General features: G+C 31.3%; 1 protein-coding gene across 11 annotated transcripts in view; it reads left to right on the top strand.

Annotated features, from left to right (window-relative positions):
* LOC128202038 (dual 3',5'-cyclic-AMP and -GMP phosphodiesterase 11-like) overlaps nucleotides 1–21,855 on the top strand; it is a 177,013-nt gene that overhangs the window by 106,820 nt on the left and 48,338 nt on the right. Inside the window, exon 2 of one of the 11 annotated variants that reach the window (XM_052900869.1) lies at nucleotides 14,591–14,704. The exons of 8 other annotated variants lie outside the window; for them this stretch is intronic. In XM_052900869.1, the coding sequence (XP_052756829.1) occupies nucleotides 14,647–14,704 (58 nt within the window). In that variant the 5' untranslated portion in view covers nucleotides 14,591–14,646. Of the gene's footprint in view, nucleotides 1–14,481; nucleotides 14,705–21,855 lie in introns of all 11 variants that reach the window. 2 more of the 11 variants (XM_052900868.1, XM_052900867.1) reach the window with 2 other exon arrangements.

Below are 21,855 nucleotides of genomic sequence, written 5' to 3'. Positions count from 1 at the left end.
AATTGCAGATATTGAAGTGCAATAGTGTATGTAATTAGTGATAAAAAAAGTACCTAAGTTTTTACTGTCGTCGGGCAAAAGTCAAGCAATTTAGTGTAATCTTTATATTGAGTTCCGATTTAATATCGCTGCCAATTATATCACAAATGTTACAAAAGTTACCAAGGAGACACAAAAGAGCTTACAAATCTGGGTATATACCTACAGAAAAATATGAGAAGTAGTAAATATGATCGATAGATACAACAATTTTCGTCACAATTCCTAATTCTGTAACAAACGCTATTTTACTAATTAAGAAGTATCAAAGCATGCAACGTAATTGATATACTCTAGTTAAAATAAGTAAATGTTATACAATTATGAAATGCAAATTGGTTGCTGTTATGTACATGTATATGGTATGTTGTTGTTATATCAACATGACGTGAACGTACCCAATAAGTAGAAAATAGTTAAAAACATATGAAATAATTTAGCTAATAATGCAAACTTAGGTATATTATTATAAACAGACGTATATTACTAAAGGGCAAGCTGAGGTGCATCAATCAATCGGTAGATTTGTTGAGTGAATTCACTTGTTGCGCTTTGGCAATGACAGCCAGACTATCTCGGGGTAGCGATTTGTTCCATTACGTTACGTTAGGCAGAGCCTCCAACAAACTAACAAATACAATTAGTAGACTAACATTAGCAATACATTTTATATCAAATTTAACAGGTGTATATAACTACGAGCAGAAAAAAAAGAAGCTGTAGCACTGACTGATAAAAATCTACAGTTTTTTACAAACATTCTTTGGGTACCTGATAAGAAAGAATTTGCCTAAATTCAGGAATAGGAGATAACTAGCAATGCACTGACAAACTCGCTTAAATTATAAGAATTGGAGTTCTGCTTTTATAGCACATTGTTCTGAATTAATGACGATAACGAAATTGGAACATTGAATTTATGTACATAAACATAAGTTTTAATTTTTACATAGACCTTGTAAGAGTTATATATATATATATATATATATATATATATATATATATATATATATATATATATATTACTGCATCATTTATATTTATTCTACGAGTACCATTGTTTCGTTACATTCATTCCTTTTGAATTTCGCCGTTGCACATTTATATATTGGGATACTAATGTGCTTTCGTATTTTTTTTCTAAGAATAAATAATTGTTATTTTGTGAAACTGACAATTCTCTTGAGATGTTAAAACGTTGCCATATATATTGCAATTACAAGGTGGTGATACTTAATACTTTCTTGGTAGATTTTAATTTTTAATTCTATGTAGTACAAATTTAAATAAGTATTTCTTGGATATCCATATATTACCATACGTAGTATATTATTAGTTTAGTATTATATGAACTATCCAAGATTAAACAAATATATTTATTTTAATAGGTAAATTCCAGACAAATATACAAGACTTGATTATGCTGCGTAACTGAAGGCGTCTTTGCCAATACTGTAAAAATTACATTTTAACGAGATCTTAATGTTTTGTCGCTTGTGGAATTTATTGCCTTTGGCGCCAGCTACTGGTGCCATCCAAAGATTAGTTGCTGTTTTTACTTATAATTTCATTTAATCATGAGACTTAATGTAATCAAGGATTAGCTCTCTGAATATTCGTAATAAATATTATTATATAAATATTTAATTATTTTTTTGTTTGTGGATATATAAAGTGTATTGTATGATAATGATGATGTAACTATCCAAGTAGTTTTTTTTTTGTGAAAAATTCATTTATTATTGATAATGAAACAACTATAGTAAATGAACAAAACGATGTACCAACATAAAAAGGAGGTTCATTTTCAGAAATGAAATTGCTAGAACTTAGAAAACCCGGGTGTATTATAGTTATTATTTTATTTTATTATTCTAATGCTGGTTTACCTATTCTTATCATAAACATAGTTTTTATTCTCTAAGGAAATTGGTTTCTACACGTGACTACAGGTGACCTACATGTTATTGACATTATATTGGATAAAACCTTTCTGCTATTTTCCTTACCTCTATATTTTCGTTCGGACCAATGGTTTGAACTTTTTGAGTATCTAAAAATACACAATCTATGGTGATGTTAGTCTTTTGGTATAAAGATTTTTTTAGTACTCAATATTAAATAAATCTTTATACTAATACTAGTTGTATCCCGCGGCTTTGCCCATGTGAATCAGTGTATAAAGTATCTTATGTCCTAAGTTAGGATATAACCTACCCGTATACTAAATTTTATTCAAATCCGTTCAGTATTTTTTACGTGAAAGAGTAAGAAACATCCATCCATCCATCCATTCTTACAAACTTTTGTATTTTTTTTATACCGCGAAGGTAGCAAACCAGCATACAGCCCGACGGTGGTAAACGGTCACTGTAGTCTATGGACGCCTGCAACACGAGGGGTGTCACGTACGCGTTACCGACCTTGAAGAAACTTTAATATACCCTTTAGAAAGAACTCCAAACTGTATACCCATAGTCTCTTATAGTAACTCTCTCTCTACTATAGTCCGTCTTTATGATATTAATAGGATTATAAATGAGTGAGTTTGTTTATTTATTATTTCAACCAATCTTTTTTATTCTTTGTGTCTTTATCGTCCAATAAAGCCGTTTATATATATTTTTTTGTGTATGTTACGTGATATCTTTTCCGATTCAGTAGGATTACTTTTGAAATCAATTCCGATCGACCAATATTGGAACTGCGATGTTTCGTGCTCACGAATTGCAATACTAGCGACGTGTTGGTTCCGTATTGTGTTATCATTGAACAAAGTAAAACCATGTTAGTTTTGTTATTGAAAAAATTGTATTGAATAAACAATACATTGACGCTCTTTTGGTAGATACTTATACGTAAGTACTAATGCGAATGTGATTACGAGTATAATTCCAGTGTGATGTGAATTACAATAGTCATTGGCAGTGTAGGGACCAACATCTCCCGTGTTGTCCCCATATTTTAATTTTATCAATATTGATAGTATTTTTTTGCACAGAAATAACATTTTTGCAGTATCTATCTCATGAGTCACGAATTACGTTTCATCTTCAGGAGCTACTAAAAAATTTTAAAATTTCGTTCGTATTACATTTAAGACGTGCACTTGAGTGTAAATCAAGATTTTTCTTAATACCTACCTACCTTATAAATGTTTATTAGTATTCGGATCGAGTACTCCAGATTGCGTTACCTTGTCGCCTGTAGGCGCTTTTGTCTCATTGCATATTGCAATGCCCCCGGTGGAATCAGTTCAACGGATTGCTTTTGTGAATACTATGTTTTTTCCCCTCAATGAATGGTAACTTACGTACCGGTACCGTACCATTCTCGTAGTCGGGTAAAAATTACTTCAAATTTTAGCTTTTGATTTATTAAAGTAATAAACCTTTATTAAAAAAATATTAGTTTAAATACTTAGAACAGGACCTTCACGCAGTTTCTAATCGAAATCATCTTTGTTAATTCATCACTGTGAGTCAACTGACCTGTTTCATCCTCACCTATCATCTCTCACTGGTGTCTCACTATAATATAATAGCCCAAGCGAGGTTACCATTCCATTCAGCATCATAATTTTATCAACAGTTAACTGTCCATTGCTGAACATAAGCTGGCAAAAGTTTTGCCAGTAGTTGGCATGCTTGGTAAGCGTGTTGGTAACTGCAGTTCAGCATTCATGACCTTTTAAGAGAAACGTTGCTACTCATCGTCCGACCATTAATTTCCCTTAGTCGGCTTTTACAACACCCACGAGAAAGAAAGAGGTGGCCCTTTCTATGCTGGGACCCCACGGCAATTACATCATTCCATTATCACACATTAAAAAAAACATGTCTTGCGTTCCATTTTTGCGGTTTTCAAAAAGAGGATCCGCAGGTGTGTTCTCAATTCATCTGCATATTTGTTTTTGAAAACTCCAGTGTCAGTCCCATATTAGTTTTGTTATGAATGAAATATCTGCTTTTTTTGTGGAGTAAAATCTACTCATTTACACGAAATAAATACTGAATTCAAATGTTTTAAATCTTATGAAACATTTTATCGTTTATCGGTGCATTTATAGTTTAAAATAGAAAAAATAGAATTGCTATTCAATATTCATGTTGTCACATATGTATTTTTTTATGGCGGAAAGGCTATTTGTTTTTAAAGTCATGTCACATGTGCTGTGAAGTATATTATAACAAGTGACATGTTATATATTTTAATCGTTAGCTATTGAAACATCGTTATTTTAAAAATATCGTTAGGGAATTAAAATATGATAAGCATTTAAAGAATAGATGTAGATGGAAAAGTTTTAAATGTTTTAGAGTATCAACTCTTTTGATTACCTTCGAAGAACAGTTTGTTCGAAGAGGATATAAAATACGAGTTGGGACAATGCAATCAACTCATGCATTCAAGTCTGGCGCCAGATCTGATTTTTGAATTATGCATGACCCTACAATAAAGTTGTGTTTTATTCGTATTTCAATTTTGTTCTTTCGTAGGTATTCTATAACTAGATCATACTTTTAACCAACTTAATAAAGAAGGAGGTTTACAATTCAACTCGACTGTATTTTTCTGTGTATAACTGTTGGTAATTTTTTTTCAATCGAAAAGGCTTACTTTCATATTGCTACTAAACTGTTACTATTACAAAATATATTGCTATATATTTTGTAATAGACATAGTCAAGTAATGAAATAAATAGTAGTTATGATTTACGGAATTACGAGAATTAATACAATAATATTCATATGTTAATTCAAATTATATGGCAATCTTTATACAAAATTTTATTCAAGTCTTTTTAATTGTTCAGTCAGTGTGATAAGTGTCAATTCAGTGTGATAGAGTAAAAAACATCGAAGTATTATAAGCTTTTATAATTAACATTTTTGAAGCATTTTAGTATATAAAAAAAAAGATTTAAGCAAGCGAAAAAATGCAATGGGTAAAGGGTGTGCTATGTTAATTTAGGTTATGATGAATTTGTATGGCAAACGTTCAAATCCATTGAGCTGTTTGTGCACGATTAAGCAATAAAAATGCAAATTTTGAATTGATTTTTTTTTTTACATTGGTAGTTTTCGAACGTTAAACAATAACTGGAAACATTTATATTTATTTATATCTTAAGCAATGAGAGTTGAGTCGGACGTTGAATGGCTGTGATTCGAGGATTCAAAAATTGAATTCCATTCTAAACCTCAGAATTGTTTGAATTCATGTATAGAATGTTATTGTAGTATAGGTATAATATAGTTATTACACTATAAAATAAAGAGTCATAGAACCTATTTTTTAACCTATTTTTCAGTCGATTTAAAAAAGGAGAAGAGGTTTTTAATCCGGTTTTATTTTTTATGTTTATTATTTCATAATTTGGAGACTTATAGTTAAGTCCCATAGAAATTTTATCAAAAACGGTTTAGTGGTTTAGTTTTTAAATCAAAATAACTGGTTTTGTCACAAAGTCGGTTTTTTTTTGTGGAACACAATCTTTAGTTATAAAATTATAAGTAATTTATCTGATCTATTTTTTATATAAATATAACATATTTGCATATTCTTAATATAACTATGGAGATTTATTATACTTCATCAATCATAGGTAAACATAAAAAAAATCCGCAGGCCATTCACACTGTTGTTTAAACCACACGTGGTATGAAACGCCCAAATACACTGAGTAGGTTTGACTTAGCATAGATAGTTATAGATTTAATTAATACAAAAAAGAAAACCATGGGGAGTGCCCAAATACTCAGGATACGATTTAACATGTACGTAAGAAATTATAGAACTCATTATTTTTCCGATACAAAAGCCTATAGGGTACAAGGTACGTTATAATAGATTTTTTTATGGGTGAAAATGGAATGATAACCTTGCCTGCGCTATTGGTATACGTTAGCGGGGCACTAGTGAAGGATGATAGGTGGGGATGAAAGCAGGTCAGTTGGCCAATCGTGACGAATTCAACAAAAATTAACCACGATGGTTTCCGGGAGGAACCGCGGGGTGGTCGACTTGATAATGCTAGCAATTTTATTTAACAGTTATCGTGGTTTTATACGAGCACTTACAATAATCAGTATATGTATACATAGAATAAATATTATCACGGCTATAATCTCTAATGGAGTAGTAATTCTTCCATAGCAACCGTTTATTTACCGAACACATAACACAGTTGTGTGCATGTTAAGACAACTTTCAATTAATTAGAATGGGACACATTTAGTGTATTTAGGACAGTAGATTGCGTGGGTCCGGTCTGTTATTAGCACACAACTGTACAAGCGACGGCAATGTACATGCAAATTTTATACGTAAAACGTAGAAGAACAAAAGCAAATAAAGTAGTAATAACATAAGTATACAATACGGCAATGATAGCAATTTCATTCTAAGCAGAAATTTAATAAAGAGGAGTTTATTAAAAAAATAAAGTCAAGAGCATGTCGGGTATTAATAATAAAATTCCGTGACTAAATTATTGTTTTTATTTCACATTGTAGATAATGAAATATTACACAGACAAATGACAATGAACTAGTTTTTATCCATAAAACTGGAATAAAGAGTACCTTAAGTGTTTTTCCAACCCATATGGTACATGCATATCAAATTTCATGACCATTGGAGCCTATAAGGTGAAAGCAGTAATGAACAATCAGCTCCCCTTTCAAATTTATGTATAAGGGTAAAATACGTAATGCCTAATAAACACACAAAAATATAGTCGATTTAAAAATATCTTTTTGAAATCATTTGAAAGGGAAAATTCTAGATGTTATTGAGCTCATGACCTAGATCGAGTTAGTGAACCACAATATTTCATCGCTCTTATAACTTGTAAAATTAATTGTTTTCGGCATCAAAGGCTTCTTAAAAGTTGGAACCTATCAAGTATTCCACTTTCAGTGCCGCCTCTATTACATGATGACTTTTGACTTGAATAATTTTAACTTTTAATTAAAGTGTTTCTTCAAGCTTTCTCTAATTGGGACTTATTATTTGATTTAAGTTTTATTATGTTGACGGAAACATATCTTGACATTTCTTATTTAAGAAAGTAAGAACATCGTATTTCAATGTTATATATAGTTAATTGTGTCATTCGTTTGAGGAATGTTTAAACGTTTACTGTTTTAAAGTTTAAAATTTCAAAAGTACATATTATATATAGCAAAAATAATATGTGATTGATACGCGGTTGTTTCTTTAAGAGGTGATAACGAAATGGTAGCTGCCTGCGTTAAGGGGATAAATTAATGGGACACCATTATTGTTGTTCATCCACTGGTATTCTGCCAGCCTTGCTGCGCATTGGTATTTATAAGTGATGACAAAAATAAGTTGCCACAATGTTATTTCCAAGGGAAACCGCATGGAGGTCGGGCTGACAGAGCATATTGTTAGTTATGGAGCTGTTAGTTCCTGTTATTAATAACCCTCTCTCTTTTCAAATAACACGCAGTCAAATTGGCATTAGCGCCAATAATGTAATGTTATGGGTGACCATGCTTAAGGGTGCCGGATAATCCCGAAATTAGACGAGTGTTCTCGATAAAAATACGCTTATTCATTATATTTCCGGAATTGTTTTCAAAATATGTTTCTTGCTGTTGACTATCAGAATCACATTAGGTGTCTCGCGTGAAACATATACATTTGATATTCTGAGTTGCACAAAAAGAGATAGGGTTTGGGAAATATATTCAATTATTCGTCGGACATCTCTTAAATTTAATGTATTCAAGTTACTAACCTTTATTTGTATCTATGTTTTAACATGTATGAAACAGAGATCATATGACGTCAAGTTACTTGAAGGCCAATAATTTAATTTGTACTTGTATTGTAAACTGTAGTTTAACAGTCGATCGATAGACGTTCAGCTCTAGAAAGGAATTAAACTAACCGATAGGAAATTAGTAGAGGGCAAGTTAAGGAAAAGTTCAACTGCAGTTTACTCAGTGTTTCGCGATGCTATTAGATTTCACAAAGTATAAATATTCAGCACGAAACAAGAGAATATAATAATGCTTCCAAGAGAATGTTTGTACTAATAATTGACGTCATGTATATAAATATCTTATACTTGTTATATCTTGTGGCTTTGTTCGCACCACTTAGGATAGCGATGTATGTGTTACTTTGGAATATGGTTTATTTATGTGTCGTAGATATCCAGTATATTTGTTCTATTATTTGCTTGTTTGGATAATAAACATTAATTTTCATTTTCATATACATGATACTAGTAGGATGTACATTGTATTTATTTAAATTTTTTTTCCGCGACTTTATTTGCGTGACTGTGAAAGTATATACTGACTGACCGAAATAAAAAGTAGCAATACGACGACTATTTACAAAGTGTACGCGAATTTCATGGCAACTAGTGAAGCCATTAATAAAACAACAAACAAATTCACATATTCATTTATGATATTATTGAGGATTTTGTAATTTAAATTTAGCTATAAGAATTCAGTATCGCCTGAAATGTAACAATATAAAATGGACTTCGTAGTTTACAAATTAAAATTAAATTGTAACATTAAAAGGTTCAACGTTCTCATGAACGCTCTATGAATGAGAATACATAAAATTAATTCAATTAAAATGATAAAAAGAAACGAAGAACTAATGTTGTTTCATTGACAATGTCTGGTCATTAATACCTACTATAGATCGGTAGGTATATAGAAACTAGATAAGTAATCACTATAGTAATAAATGGGTAGCTTCAATGTACACCGTGTAATGTACTCCGCACAAAACGCGACTTCAGTCAGTGAAAGATATATACTGACGATTGACAAGATGTTTCATCGATGTTTTACATTAAAAATATTCAAATTTGATATAAATATTTAATTGAATCGCGTGCTTTTGCTCCCATTTTCAATCATTACAAAATAAATGTTTTTTAAAGTAATAACGACCGGATTAACCTACGTATATTTTAATATGTTTTTGTTTTAATTTATATGCGAGTATTCGCGACACGGTCTCTAATCACTAAGGGTCTCAGATGGTCCCGAAACTAGTCGATCTTTGTCAACTAAAATACAAGTAAGTTAATCCGTTCATTATTACATTAAAATATAATATTTATTTACGAAACTTTTAACAATAAAATTAATACGGGACTAACGCGAGCATAAACCCGATCGACTACAAATTGTGAAAATCAGTTTAGTATTAACTACGTAATTGAATTAAACAATTATAAAAAACTCACTAATTGGAAACTTACTTATTTTCCAAGTCAGTTAAAAACATGCTTATGCAGTGATTTACACAACTATTACGAACTATTCAAGAGAGAAGCGCCCTGTACATGAATGCCTCTGACCTGACTACTGGACTTCAACTTACGTGCAAAACATGCAGCAAGTGACAATAATTTTTATAAATGATCCAAGGATGAATTTGATAAATTGAGGGGTTTAGGATGGGATTCGATATTGGAATCTTCGGGCCGTAAGCCGAGCGTTTTCTGACTGATCTGTCATCCCTACTCTATCTACACTACGCTGTATCCATATTGCATCATACCCTATTATATAGCATTACAGTCCTTAATCTGTTATTTTAAAAGTACAAGGTCAGTTGCAGGCGATATATGTATACTTTTTAGATACATTATATTGTATAAATTATTAATTATAAATAATTCATTCGAATTAATTCTCGAATTGTCATATTTAAAATACATACGAGTATACGTTGTCTGCCCAATAGCCGTTGAGGCGAGTTTTTGTTTGAATATTAATATCTAATGCGTGATCGTGAGTTTAGGTGCTTATAGTACGTCAATGCGTTTGCTTGAACAATAGGTGAATGCTCTTAATGAATGCCATGGCGTTATCAATCATAAACAGCGACAATCGTAAACAGCGGTTACACAATGTCACGATAAGACGGGCTGTCCACTACAACGGACGCGGACGAATTGGTGTGATCAAGTAGATTGTGTTTGCTCACCGTACTGAACAATTATTCAGTGGAGCGGTTGACAGCGTGAAATAGTGCGATTAGTTCGCACCGTTTCCCCATGAGGCTTTTCTGGTAAAGAAACTGGTAAAGAAATAAATACAGTGTTAGATCAGTCACAATTATGTTTTATGTCTAGTAGTACCTTATACTCCTCACTAAATAGTATTATGAATATAGCAATATTTTACATTACATTTCCATGGTTTATATCACAATAAGTTCTCTGCGACGTTCAGGGTATCTTATCATGTTTGTTACATCTGAAGATTGATGTTTAGTCTCTTTGTCAGATTTTGTCATTACTTAAAATCTGAGTACAAATAGGCACGCTTTGGTTTTCAGAATATAATTCTCTTTGATTTCCTAAAGTGTACTGTAAATTATACAACACTTGATGTATATTTATCAGGAGTAATTTATTACGTAGTAAGTGATTTACATAATTCATACTTTGGATGATATTCTATTTCATACGGCTTCTAGCTTTTACAATATACCTTAGCTCCCTACGATACAAAAGTTCGTACCATCATTAGATCAATATTTCACTTTCTTTTTTTTTATTTCATACTGTTATGAAATAAACAGTTCGAAATTAGACTAAGGTCAAAGGCTGTGAGTAATTGCCTTCAATCTTCATTCCTATATGTACATTATGTTATATGTTGTACAATTGTTCGATTCAGTTCGACTTCAGTGACCGATGAGTGTTTGCTACGATAGGCGATGTGGGGGGAGGACAGGGGAGGGGCATCGATCGGCAATGATTTACTACTACTACCGCCATTCATGAATGACATTCGATCCGAGTACCATTGACGATTAATCAATGACATTTGTTTTATTCAGTCCCGTTATACCTTCAGCTAAGGTTATGAACTATTAGTACCAATACAAGACTTACACGAATTACATAATCATATTCAAGGAATAACGAAAATAAATCCATTAATAGTACTTATATTTATGAAAGTTAACCACTTTCCTTAAGGAAGATCATTGATAGAACAGAATATAAATTAGTTTTCATAAAATTCACTTATAAAAGTAAAAAAATTGGTACCCCATATCTCTTTGCAGATGGCTTTCATGATCCATCCATTTAGCCATATCATACAACAGATTTGTACAGTGTTTTTTCTAATATTGATGAGTAATTTAATTGTATTCGTAGGAATGGTCAGATTCCATAACAATATATCTTATATTTTACAGACAAAAATACGCTTAGTAATAAATCATTGAAGCTATTTTAGTGATATTTAATTTACAATTTCATAATCTTGGAACAATTTTATGTTAAAAAGCATCGAAATGTGTCCAAATGAGCAAAGCACCACATTAATGAGCGTTTGTCTTGGGAGCCACGGTTAAGTAAAAGACAATACGTTGGACTACGTCCCGCTTTCGCTTTTAAGGAGATTAAAATCTGCATAACGGATGCTTATATACAGCGACGTCTGAAAGAGATCGGACTCTAGAAAATGGAAGTGCTATATAATATTTGATACATATAATCCTACATCCATTTTCCACAGAAGGTCAATGTCACCAAATTTCTCTAGAGTTTTGGTGTTTTTTACGATGTCAGATCTTTTATTCCTTAACTAGAAATAATACTATATGTAGTTATTTTATGTTCTAATTTTTGTAATTATAATAGTGACATCAATCGATCACTAATTAACATTTAATTATAAAAACAATTGATTTCATATTCAGCCAGATCTGTCAAAAATATTTAGAATATAAGTTAGGAGGTAAATTTAACCTCAAAAATTCATTAAATGTATTTATTATTTTTATAAATAATGCAATATAATGTAAAATAAAATAATATTATACTGCTGTACCCAAGTCTCTCTTTTTAAAAGGAAGGTATAGCTTATTATTACCTAGCTTGGATCAGCTTGAATTTTGCTACAAATTTTCTTCCTCTAGTACCTACTGATGTGTTTTGAAATTATAAATTACGATTTTTTAAATATCTATTATGTAATAACAGGTTCATTGAAATTGTAAATTTGTTTACTCTATCGTAACTGGTTCTGGCCCTCAAGACAAGTGGCAAGCGAATTCATCGATGGAATCGACATCGATAGCAAGTTTGTGAGATAGAAAGAGATAGCAACGTCGGATGTCTCATTTCAACTTATAGACTCGCATTATATAACGATTCCATCGTTGGATTCTCTTGCCACTTGTCTAGGGGGTCTGGACTATCTACACATTAAATAATCCGAACTACATTATGCTACGCTTTAAATCTCAAATTTATAAAAATAAATTGACGTATTAGAAGTGTTCGTAACACTTATATATGAGAAAATGGACTTTGGCCGGTTGCCCAAATTATATTAGCAAATTTAGAATAAGATTTCTGAATCAGTATCGTTTTGTAATTTTATGTCATAAAATTTTGCTTGTTATCGTTATTTATGTTGCCATTTATTGAGACGGGGTGATAGCGATAGATCACTTGGGAATTGTCCGTACCTGATATTTAGGGATATTTACAGAATGTAACGTATATTTTTTACTCCGCGCCAATTATGAGTAATTTAAAAGTAAACAATCTTAACCAAATAAAGATAACCTTTGACACCTAGTTTTCTGCAATTTTATTAAACTCTTAAGTTTTAAATTTTCTGTAATTATTAAGGATTAGGTTTTATCAGCGTCTTTGTCCGTGTAATCGGAATACATTGATTGCTAGGGATAAAAAGTAGTCAGATATTCTCCATCCCAGATATCCTATTAATATTATAAATTACGTATTTTGTATACATTGTATGCATGAATGAATGGACAGATGTTTGTTGCTCTTTGACGCAATAACTACTGAACGAATTTAAATTAATTTTAGTGCACGGATAGGTTATATCCTAACTATTATGTACTGATTCACGTGGACGAAACCGCGGCATTCAACTAGATACTTTATAATATTACTACAGTATAATATACTTCATAATAAATTAAATTTCGTTGCGATTAGTTAAGAGGTTAAGATGGGAAGAGGTAACAACCACACTTTCACATTTATAATATTAGTAAGGATTATAATTTTGTAATACATTTTGAATAAAAAAAAAAGAAATTGGTAGGTATAAATAACTTTTTTAACTAATTCAACAATTTTCTTTTTACAAAACATTTAATTAATGAAACGTTTGTTTACTTTTAAATTATCAGTTATCTCACACCAGAGGTGTCACTAATTGACGAACTCTTCACCCTCTGGCTCTGGCGAACTTATTTTATCGGCAAAATATGCTTCAAAAGTACCGTTATTGGATATTATATATCACGTGAAGGTACTTCCTTTAGCAAAATATTGGGAATTTATAATGGAATATTCCATTATCTGAACGAGATATTCCGTTATTCCTAATTTTATTCTTATCAACTGTAACAATTTGCGTATTAAGTCGACGACTGTTAAACATTTCGTCATTACAAACATTAGATACCGTATATTAGTTAATTTAAATAGTTTTACGTCTAACTTAGACATTCTTTTCAAAAGGAGACAAAATAAAACTTTTTGTCTCTGCTGCTTTTGTTATTACGAACGAGCGGAGTGAAATTTGCGGTCGAAATTCCCGAAGAAATAGGTTTTAAAAGTAGTTAGTCGTGCTTTGTTTAATTTTATTGTTTTACTTTGAATAAATAAGCTTCAAGATGAGCTGTTATCTTTTCTTTTGAGAATTTCCTTTCTCTAAAATTCGCAATTAACCCGACTTAGACATACAGATTTTACACCAGTATTGCGTGGATCAGATATTATTTTTGAAATTCTAAATAGATAGATGTTAGGTAAAGCTTTTACATATGTGTAGACCGCTTATAATTAGGTAGTAACATTTTAAATTACTTTTACCACTATAATTTTAGTTGATTAGAATAATACCTAACTAGTGATATGGACTTCCGGCAAAATAACACCTAATTCTGTAAAATATATAATTTTAGTATCATATCTATGTCGTACCAGGATATGAACTACTATGAACTGTAGTTGCTTAGTCACTAATAATAATGAAAGTTACATTAGGTTTTATATTTATTACTGACTATTTGTTATATATGTCAGTTATATAACAAATAGTCACTAATAAATACTTTTACTATTATATTAAAAAAACTAAGGTCCTTTGGCTGTCGTAGTATTGTGATAGTCGTCCTCATGAAAGGTAATTTGTGCCTAGTAGTAGAACGTTTATGATGGCGATTAATAGAATGTATGTGACAATTTTAACAAACATCAATACTGTTTTAACTGTAAAAAGATTTTATACAACTCACTCTCGATTTAGAAAAAAGTTACACGTATTTTTTACAAATACGTAATCTTACTAGGTCTTATTCGAACAATCAATGGGTTACTTACTCTTCATATTTATTTTGATATAAAATTTTCTTGGCAGCTAGTATCGTACAACCTAAGTGCATCCAAGTGTACACAGATAATGTTACGTAAAAATTGTGTCAATGGTGAAGTGCAAATGGAGTGTCGATAAAAATTTCGGAATGTAGACTGGTGGCGCCATCTCGTGGCGCGCGGATGGAGCCTAGAGCGAGGTAGCGCCCGCATGGGGCAAACGGCGAGTATGTGTCGCCTTCATGGATCATGTCTCCACCACAAGAAAAGTACGTATTTCTATTTATTATGATCTATCTATATATTTACGAGTACTTTAGGTCCCTTGCAGAACATGCCAAGTGTCTTGAAAACCAACGGTATTTATTTTTAATTTGGAGTTACAACGAGCGGGCGAATCGTCAATCTTTCCCTAATCCTTGACGGATTAGGGGAAGGTTTTTGATAAGATCAAATTGTGCTAATTTCTATAATCACAGTTAATTGCCTGAAGAGTTGTAACTTAAGGATAGCTGTACGATACTTACTATAATGTCATGGGGCAATGAGGTTTCAAAAAGAGTTTCATACGTAACTTAGATATTTTACGTTACTTTTATAATCTATCTATCTGTAAGCTTTGTCATCACATTAATATATAGTTCATCATATCTTATCAGTCTTTAACTGTCCACTGCTGAACATAGGACTCCCCCATTAGGAGGGATAAATTAAGAGGGACTGTTGCTGCCCATCCTTTGACCATTAAAATCCCTTAGTTGCCTTTTACGACATCCACGGGAAATTAATTATAAAGTTGTTATATATAAATAATATTTGATAAATAAATTAAAAATATGATCAGCAAAGTAGTATTGTGTGAATTGTATTAAAGTATTAGAGTATGTAGTGTATTAGAGAAAAATTAATATTGTTACTTTTTTTTTAACTTGAATCTACTCTGTGGAAATTTTATTTTATCGGGGTAGTATCGTTTTTAAGCAGCGTCATTATTTTGTATAAGTTATGTCAATCCAATGTATTGTTAAAATAGAATGTATTATCAAAAGTATCTTTAGTGTGGTCATCATAACTATAAACCACTATACCTACTCTAAAGACATTGTCGTGCTCATATAAGACTTCTAGTGTCATTAAAATCTTGTTTAATAGCAGTGTATCGTATTTTCGGTGAATCAGTTTTCGAGTTTAGATCGCCATGAAGTTTTACTGCCTGTATAGACATGTATACTCGATTGTATAGTAGCACACTTATTTTGGTAACGTGTGAATTAGTCAGAACATCAAATTATCTTCACAATGTTAATAAAATCCATTTCAGTTCGTTTACTGACATATACCACCACATGATAAATTATTAACAGTTTATTTATATTATTCACATGTAGGTTATAATGTATGATGTTGTAAATTAGATCATATGAATACATAAAATATGTTATGTACATAACTGTCCTCTTCTACATTTTTGATGTGAAGATACAAAAAGCATAGGTTCGTTCTCTTATAAGATGATAATCCACTGTTGGACGTAGTTCTCCCCCTATTAGGGGTTTTGCCAGTAGTTGTCACGCTTGACAAGAGGATTGGCACCCGCAGTTAGGCTTTGATGTTGTTTTAAAAAGCACACTGCTGCTAATTCGTCGACCATTAAGTTCCCTTAGTCGTCTTTTACAACTCCCACGTGAACTAGGGGTGGCGCATTCTATGCTGGGACCACACGACAAATTATTTACCATTTAATTAATGCAACATAGGAATAATTTGTTCAGAATAATATTTTTGTTCTTACACTTACGTACACCACTATAAATACGGCTGGGAAAGAGCGCATTACTAATAGCTTTTTGTCCGCCAGTTCGTATCATTAGATTTAAGAAGTAGGAAAACCATAAAATGGACCATTTCTAAATGGTGTATATGGAATTAGTCTTTCAAAAATACAACTGTGAAAATCGCATCGAGTACAGAGTTAAAATCATTGTTACAAAACCTATTGGTCTCATTAAGACTCCTCATATTATTTTAAGTATTTCTTATGTACAGATATTGTCTAGTTGCAATTTTATTAGTAAGATACCAAGTTGGTTATTATAAGTTATTATTTCTAGTTTTAATTATGCCTTGCTCTCCTATTCGCATTTTACGACATATTTCATTTTTATTATGCAACAAAATAATATAAGTACATTTATATAAAGAGATATTGTCTCGGATGGGTTTAAGAAAATTGTTAAGAGTTTTGTACTTAGCGAATATTTGAACTCAAAAGTTGTTTAGAAAACGTAGTTTATATTCATCGTGCCTTCGAAAATTGCTATGTTCAGGATGTTTCGTAACACCTTTTGTTGAAATCTTTCAAACTTTCTAGACTCTTGTAGTTTTTGTATCATAAAGTTCTTTATGTTTGTTAACTGACAAGTAATAGGCTATGGCGTTTATCATATTTTCAAGTCTAGAACATTGCTCTAACTTTCTCTCACCAATAAACAAATATTCTTTAGTGTGTAAGTAATAAAAATTATAGATGTTGTAGTAATAAATTTCGTAGTGATAAATAGGTAGGCCACTGTACGATTTAGTATAGGTAGGTCAGATCCCAACTAGCTTTCATGTTGGATGTTACACAAATAGCGGACCATTAATCATAGCAACCGAGACCTATGAAACACGTGGCGCAAAAAATATTAAGAGAAATTATATTCGTTCCTTTTGTAGTCAACCCACTTTTGTCGTTCCTTTTGACACATTTATTCTTTATCCCGCCTTCGTGGGGCGATTAAGGTCGATCCTTCGTTGCTTCAGCTTTAGTCTCTTTGTCAAGACGATTCTTATTTTTTCTAAGTGTTTATCTTCACTTAAGTTTATTTCAGTTATCCAGATTAACGTCCCACAGGGAAATTAAAAATTGCTAAGGATGTTGTTAATGAAATATTTTTGACCAACCTCTGAGTTTACACAGGATTAAAATAAATTGCGTACGAGGATTTTGCTCGTGTTGTGTACAGAGCTTAATATACGTTTTTGCATGTTTTGTTGGTTTATATATACCGACTTAAAAATAAAAGGTCCTTTATTTTTTATTCATTTTTTTAATACTTCAATGATTATCAATAAAGTAGTCCACTTCAACAAATATAACGGAAAGAAAAGTTCCTTAAAAGAAAACGGCGTTTATACTCAAGTCACACTCAAGGTAATGATGGGACTCATTTATCTGTTTAAAATTAACTTATCGAGTAGAAAGGGATACCTACTCTTTATACGATTGAGACCTTTGCACCTTTTTCTGGTATATTGATGTAGCACCGAAACTTGTTAAAAAGAATCTTGTATTTGTATTTTTTTTTATATTAAATATTTATTTTGATATTTATTGTTGTAATCAAACATTTTTTCCCGTATTGACTCTATATTGATGATTTGACAACTAGAGTTACCATTTCTGTCTACCTTCTATTATCCTGCGTTTAGGATTCAAATATTTTCAATATATTGTTTCTACTAAAAATTTTATCATTGATTGGTGTGTTTTGTCACTACCGAGAAGGGAAAGGGATTGCAAGTAATGGGGTCTAACTGTTCCATTGCTAGCAAGGTCGACCTCCACGCTGTTCCCCCTAGAAACCATTTTAGTTAATAATTGTTGAATTCGTTACGATGGGTCAACTGACTTGCTTTATCTTCGTCTATTATCCTTCACTGGTGCCCTACAAATATATACCATTAGCGCAGGCGAGATGACTATTGCATTTTCACGTATTAACAAAAATAGTTGTTTTTAGTTGTACTTTATCTTAACATATCAGCTCTGTCATTCCCAGATCTAATTTCACACACAAATTCTTTTTGATCTATGATCTAGTGATATTTCCTACTACAAAGAATTCGGCCTCGATGTTGACAACACAAGATAGATGGTGAGTATTGTATTGCCATTGTTATTAATCCTTTTGATATTCAAACGATGTTAAAATACGACACCGACTGTTGCCATGTACTCGTATTGTATGATCTGTTGTGCTATTGAAATATGCTGTTTATGTTAATTGTATTATCGTTTTGTTCTTTTTTTATACTTGCCAAAATTTATATCTATTAATTTAATTATGTGACGAGTAATGTGAAAGATTCGCTATTAGCACTCAATTTCGTATATATATAAATAAATAATTCTTTTTGCTTAAGTGTTTTTAAAATCCCATTTTAGCGACTGACTACGTAATAGCATATCAAATCGCCTGATTCTAAAGATTTTATTATTCTTGTGTTAATACATTGATTCATATGATGTCAATTAGACAGGTGTGCTTTGAATACGTATAGAGTGGTCGTAACTCTTTTCACATATGTTTTTGGTAGACGTTACGTATACCAGTACCGTGACCTTGATGTAAGCAACATGAGTAAAATTTTATGTTTTAAAAACTGAAAAGTGATTTTCAGTTTTTTGGCTATGTGTGCATCATAATTACGTCGCCATTTTTCAGCAGTCGGCAATGTCAGCAGTTTACACTTGTATTATTCCATATTAATTTTATGATAAAAATGCAATTTTATTCGTCGAAAAAAATTGCTAATTGTAAAAAAAAATATACTTATTCATTCATTTAATTCAGAGATCTAAATTAAAATGCTTTCAATCTGTATGTAGAAAAATAATATGTTGGTTCATTGTAAATTTTTTGCGGGGCAAGTGGTGTTTGTACATCTTTGTTCTTAACACACTATTTCCATATGTATTTCTTGGTTTACACTCGAATATCTGCGTACCCTCTAAGAGGCCTGCTGTTAGCATAATATTTACCATAAAAGTAATGATACAGATATAATTTCGAATAATCTAATAGTAGATACAATTTACTGTATTGTAAAATTTGATCAATAATCGCTAGATTTTATGGCTGGTCGTATAATAGAGATCGTTACGTTACGTCTGTTTCCTCTATCGGAATATTGTATTAATTGTACAGCATGTATATATATATATATATATATATATATATATATATATATATATATATATATATATATATATATATATATATATATATATATATATATATGCATATGCAATGTATTTCTAGTTATATATGTCCACAGCTTTGGCGTAAATTAGATACACTTTGGACAGTTTGATACATTTAAATTCTTCCAGAGGGAGACTTTGTACAAAAGTCGATTGCTTGGGTACCTCTGTCCCATTCGTGTTTCAACCGTGAAGCAGTTGTGTTTGCATGGCTGTGTTTCGGTTTGAAGGGTGGGATATGGCGTGAATTTACTGGGTACAGAGGAATAACACCTGAGTCCTCAGGAATGGCAACGCATGGGGGTATCATGGGCGAAATACACTCTGTTATGTCCATGTCTATAGGCGACGGTTACCACTTTACATCAGGTGGGCCGTCAGCTTGTTTGCCATTCTATGTTGTATAAAAAAAAATGTCGTTATATTATTTGTTTTTATTCCATGAATGTTACACATAGGTTTTATGTCGATAGTAAATATGACAGCAGTTTTTTTATGTTTTCACAAAAATAAAGCCATGCTTATAGATTAAATCGATGAGCTTATTGATGACAAAGTATTGTATGGTTCAAAATAAAAATAAAATTAAGTATGTAAACTACGTAAATAAGAGTTAATATCTGATTCTTTCACTAGTTAATAATTTGGTTTTTTAGATTTTTTTATTGTTTAATTTTTTACGTATTCTTTGATCTTTTCTTTTCTTGTTGTTTCATTTTCCATTTCTTTATTATAAATTTTCAGATGAATGATCATAATATGTTTATTAAATAAGCGAAGTCGGGGCTAGATTTTTCCGCTTTGTTTAGCATTTTGTTAATATTCGGTTCAAAGGGCTTATTATCTTATTTCGGAGGGTCTTTTAAGTTTGGTTGACAACGACCTCAAAATAACCGAGAGTCTTATCTCGCTTAGATGACTTCGAATGCCGCTACGCTTGAAATGTTGCATTTCTATAATTTTTTTTTCTTTTTATTTTAATACAAGTACTTATTTTTAGTTTGATAGTTTTCATGTATAGATAGTACTAATAAGAAGGATCTTTTTTTTTTGTTCAGTATGTAGAAGGGAGATTTAGATAATTGTTTGTACATTGTACATCTGTAACAAAGTACATTGTAATGGAAATCTGTATAATATTCACCCATAATAATCTATTATTAACCCGCTACTTGGCTCGAATTCTTACTCATGAGGTAATTGGCTTACCTTGGTAATATTAACCTATTATTACTAAGCTGGACAGGCAGCATATAATTTTATTTCGAGTTTTTCTTACATTGGTGCTGAGTTCCTCTAGTTAACACTTGTCTCATCTAACGGTGGTAAGAATTGGTGAACTATTGTGTTTTTTATTCGACATCATTCTGACTGGCAACATTTACTACGACGTCAAGTAACATTCGTGTTTCGACACACTAGCAAAATAATCAACAATATCTTTTGCAAGAAATTTGACTGAATCGTGTTTTCTATGGTCTAACTTGTTGTTTTTTAGTTTAAAACTCTTTCTCTACGAAAATTTTTATTCCTTCAACAATATCATTCTTCTTTATTATTATCAGGTATATTGCATAATGTGAAAACATATTTAAATAACGAACACTAAAAGAGGTTTACGACATAATAGAAACAATGTTACGTGCAGATATTACCCGCAACGCATTTCGTTCTAACTCAAAATGTTACGAGTATTATAAGCGAGGCATTTTGGTATTGTTTCATAAATTACAAAGTACATGTTTGCATTTATGAGAAAAAAGCGCTTAAAATATTTAAAAACATTTTTTTGTATTGCAGTATTTTTTATTTAAAAATGTTGTATGGGAACATTGTAGTATAATTTTTCAAGTATAAATTAAAATTGACGTCGGATACAAAAGTTTTACCTCAGTTAAAAGTCAGTTTTAAAATAAATCTATACATTTATATGGTAGCTACAATAAAAGAGGAAAAGTTTCGAACCTAAAATATCCCTTTTTCTTGTCAGGAGTTAAAAGTACATTAAATTTATATGTTACACTGGAATTGCACATTAAATAAAGATCTCGAGACTACCGCGCCATTTCCTTGGCAGGATACGGGTAACTTGTAATCCTGTCTCTTGCAAGGCGTTGGCCTCATGTGTGCTGTGTGTGCACTTTTACTACGTATCTGGGATACAATAGCTTATGTCCTTCTCGAGTATAAGATGAATTATATAGGCATTCAATTATAACAAACATACAAAGTAATATCAATAAGGTCGTCGTAATAGAGGGTTCATACCAATGGCCAGCAGATGTATAATAATGGGTTTTATGATACGTTATTAAACATTTATATTTGTACACTATTTAATTTCACAAACTAAACTGTCTTGCTAAAAACAACAACTACGTTTTTTTTTTC

This window comes from Galleria mellonella, unplaced genomic scaffold (genome assembly GCF_026898425.1).
Source record: "Galleria mellonella isolate WM207_F2 unplaced genomic scaffold, CSIRO_AGI_GalMel_v1 utg718, whole genome shotgun sequence".
Classification (NCBI taxonomy): domain Eukaryota; kingdom Metazoa; phylum Arthropoda; class Insecta; order Lepidoptera; family Pyralidae; genus Galleria; species Galleria mellonella.
The sequence above is the reverse complement of the archived record's forward strand: the minus strand, read 5'-3'. Positions and strand labels throughout refer to the sequence as shown.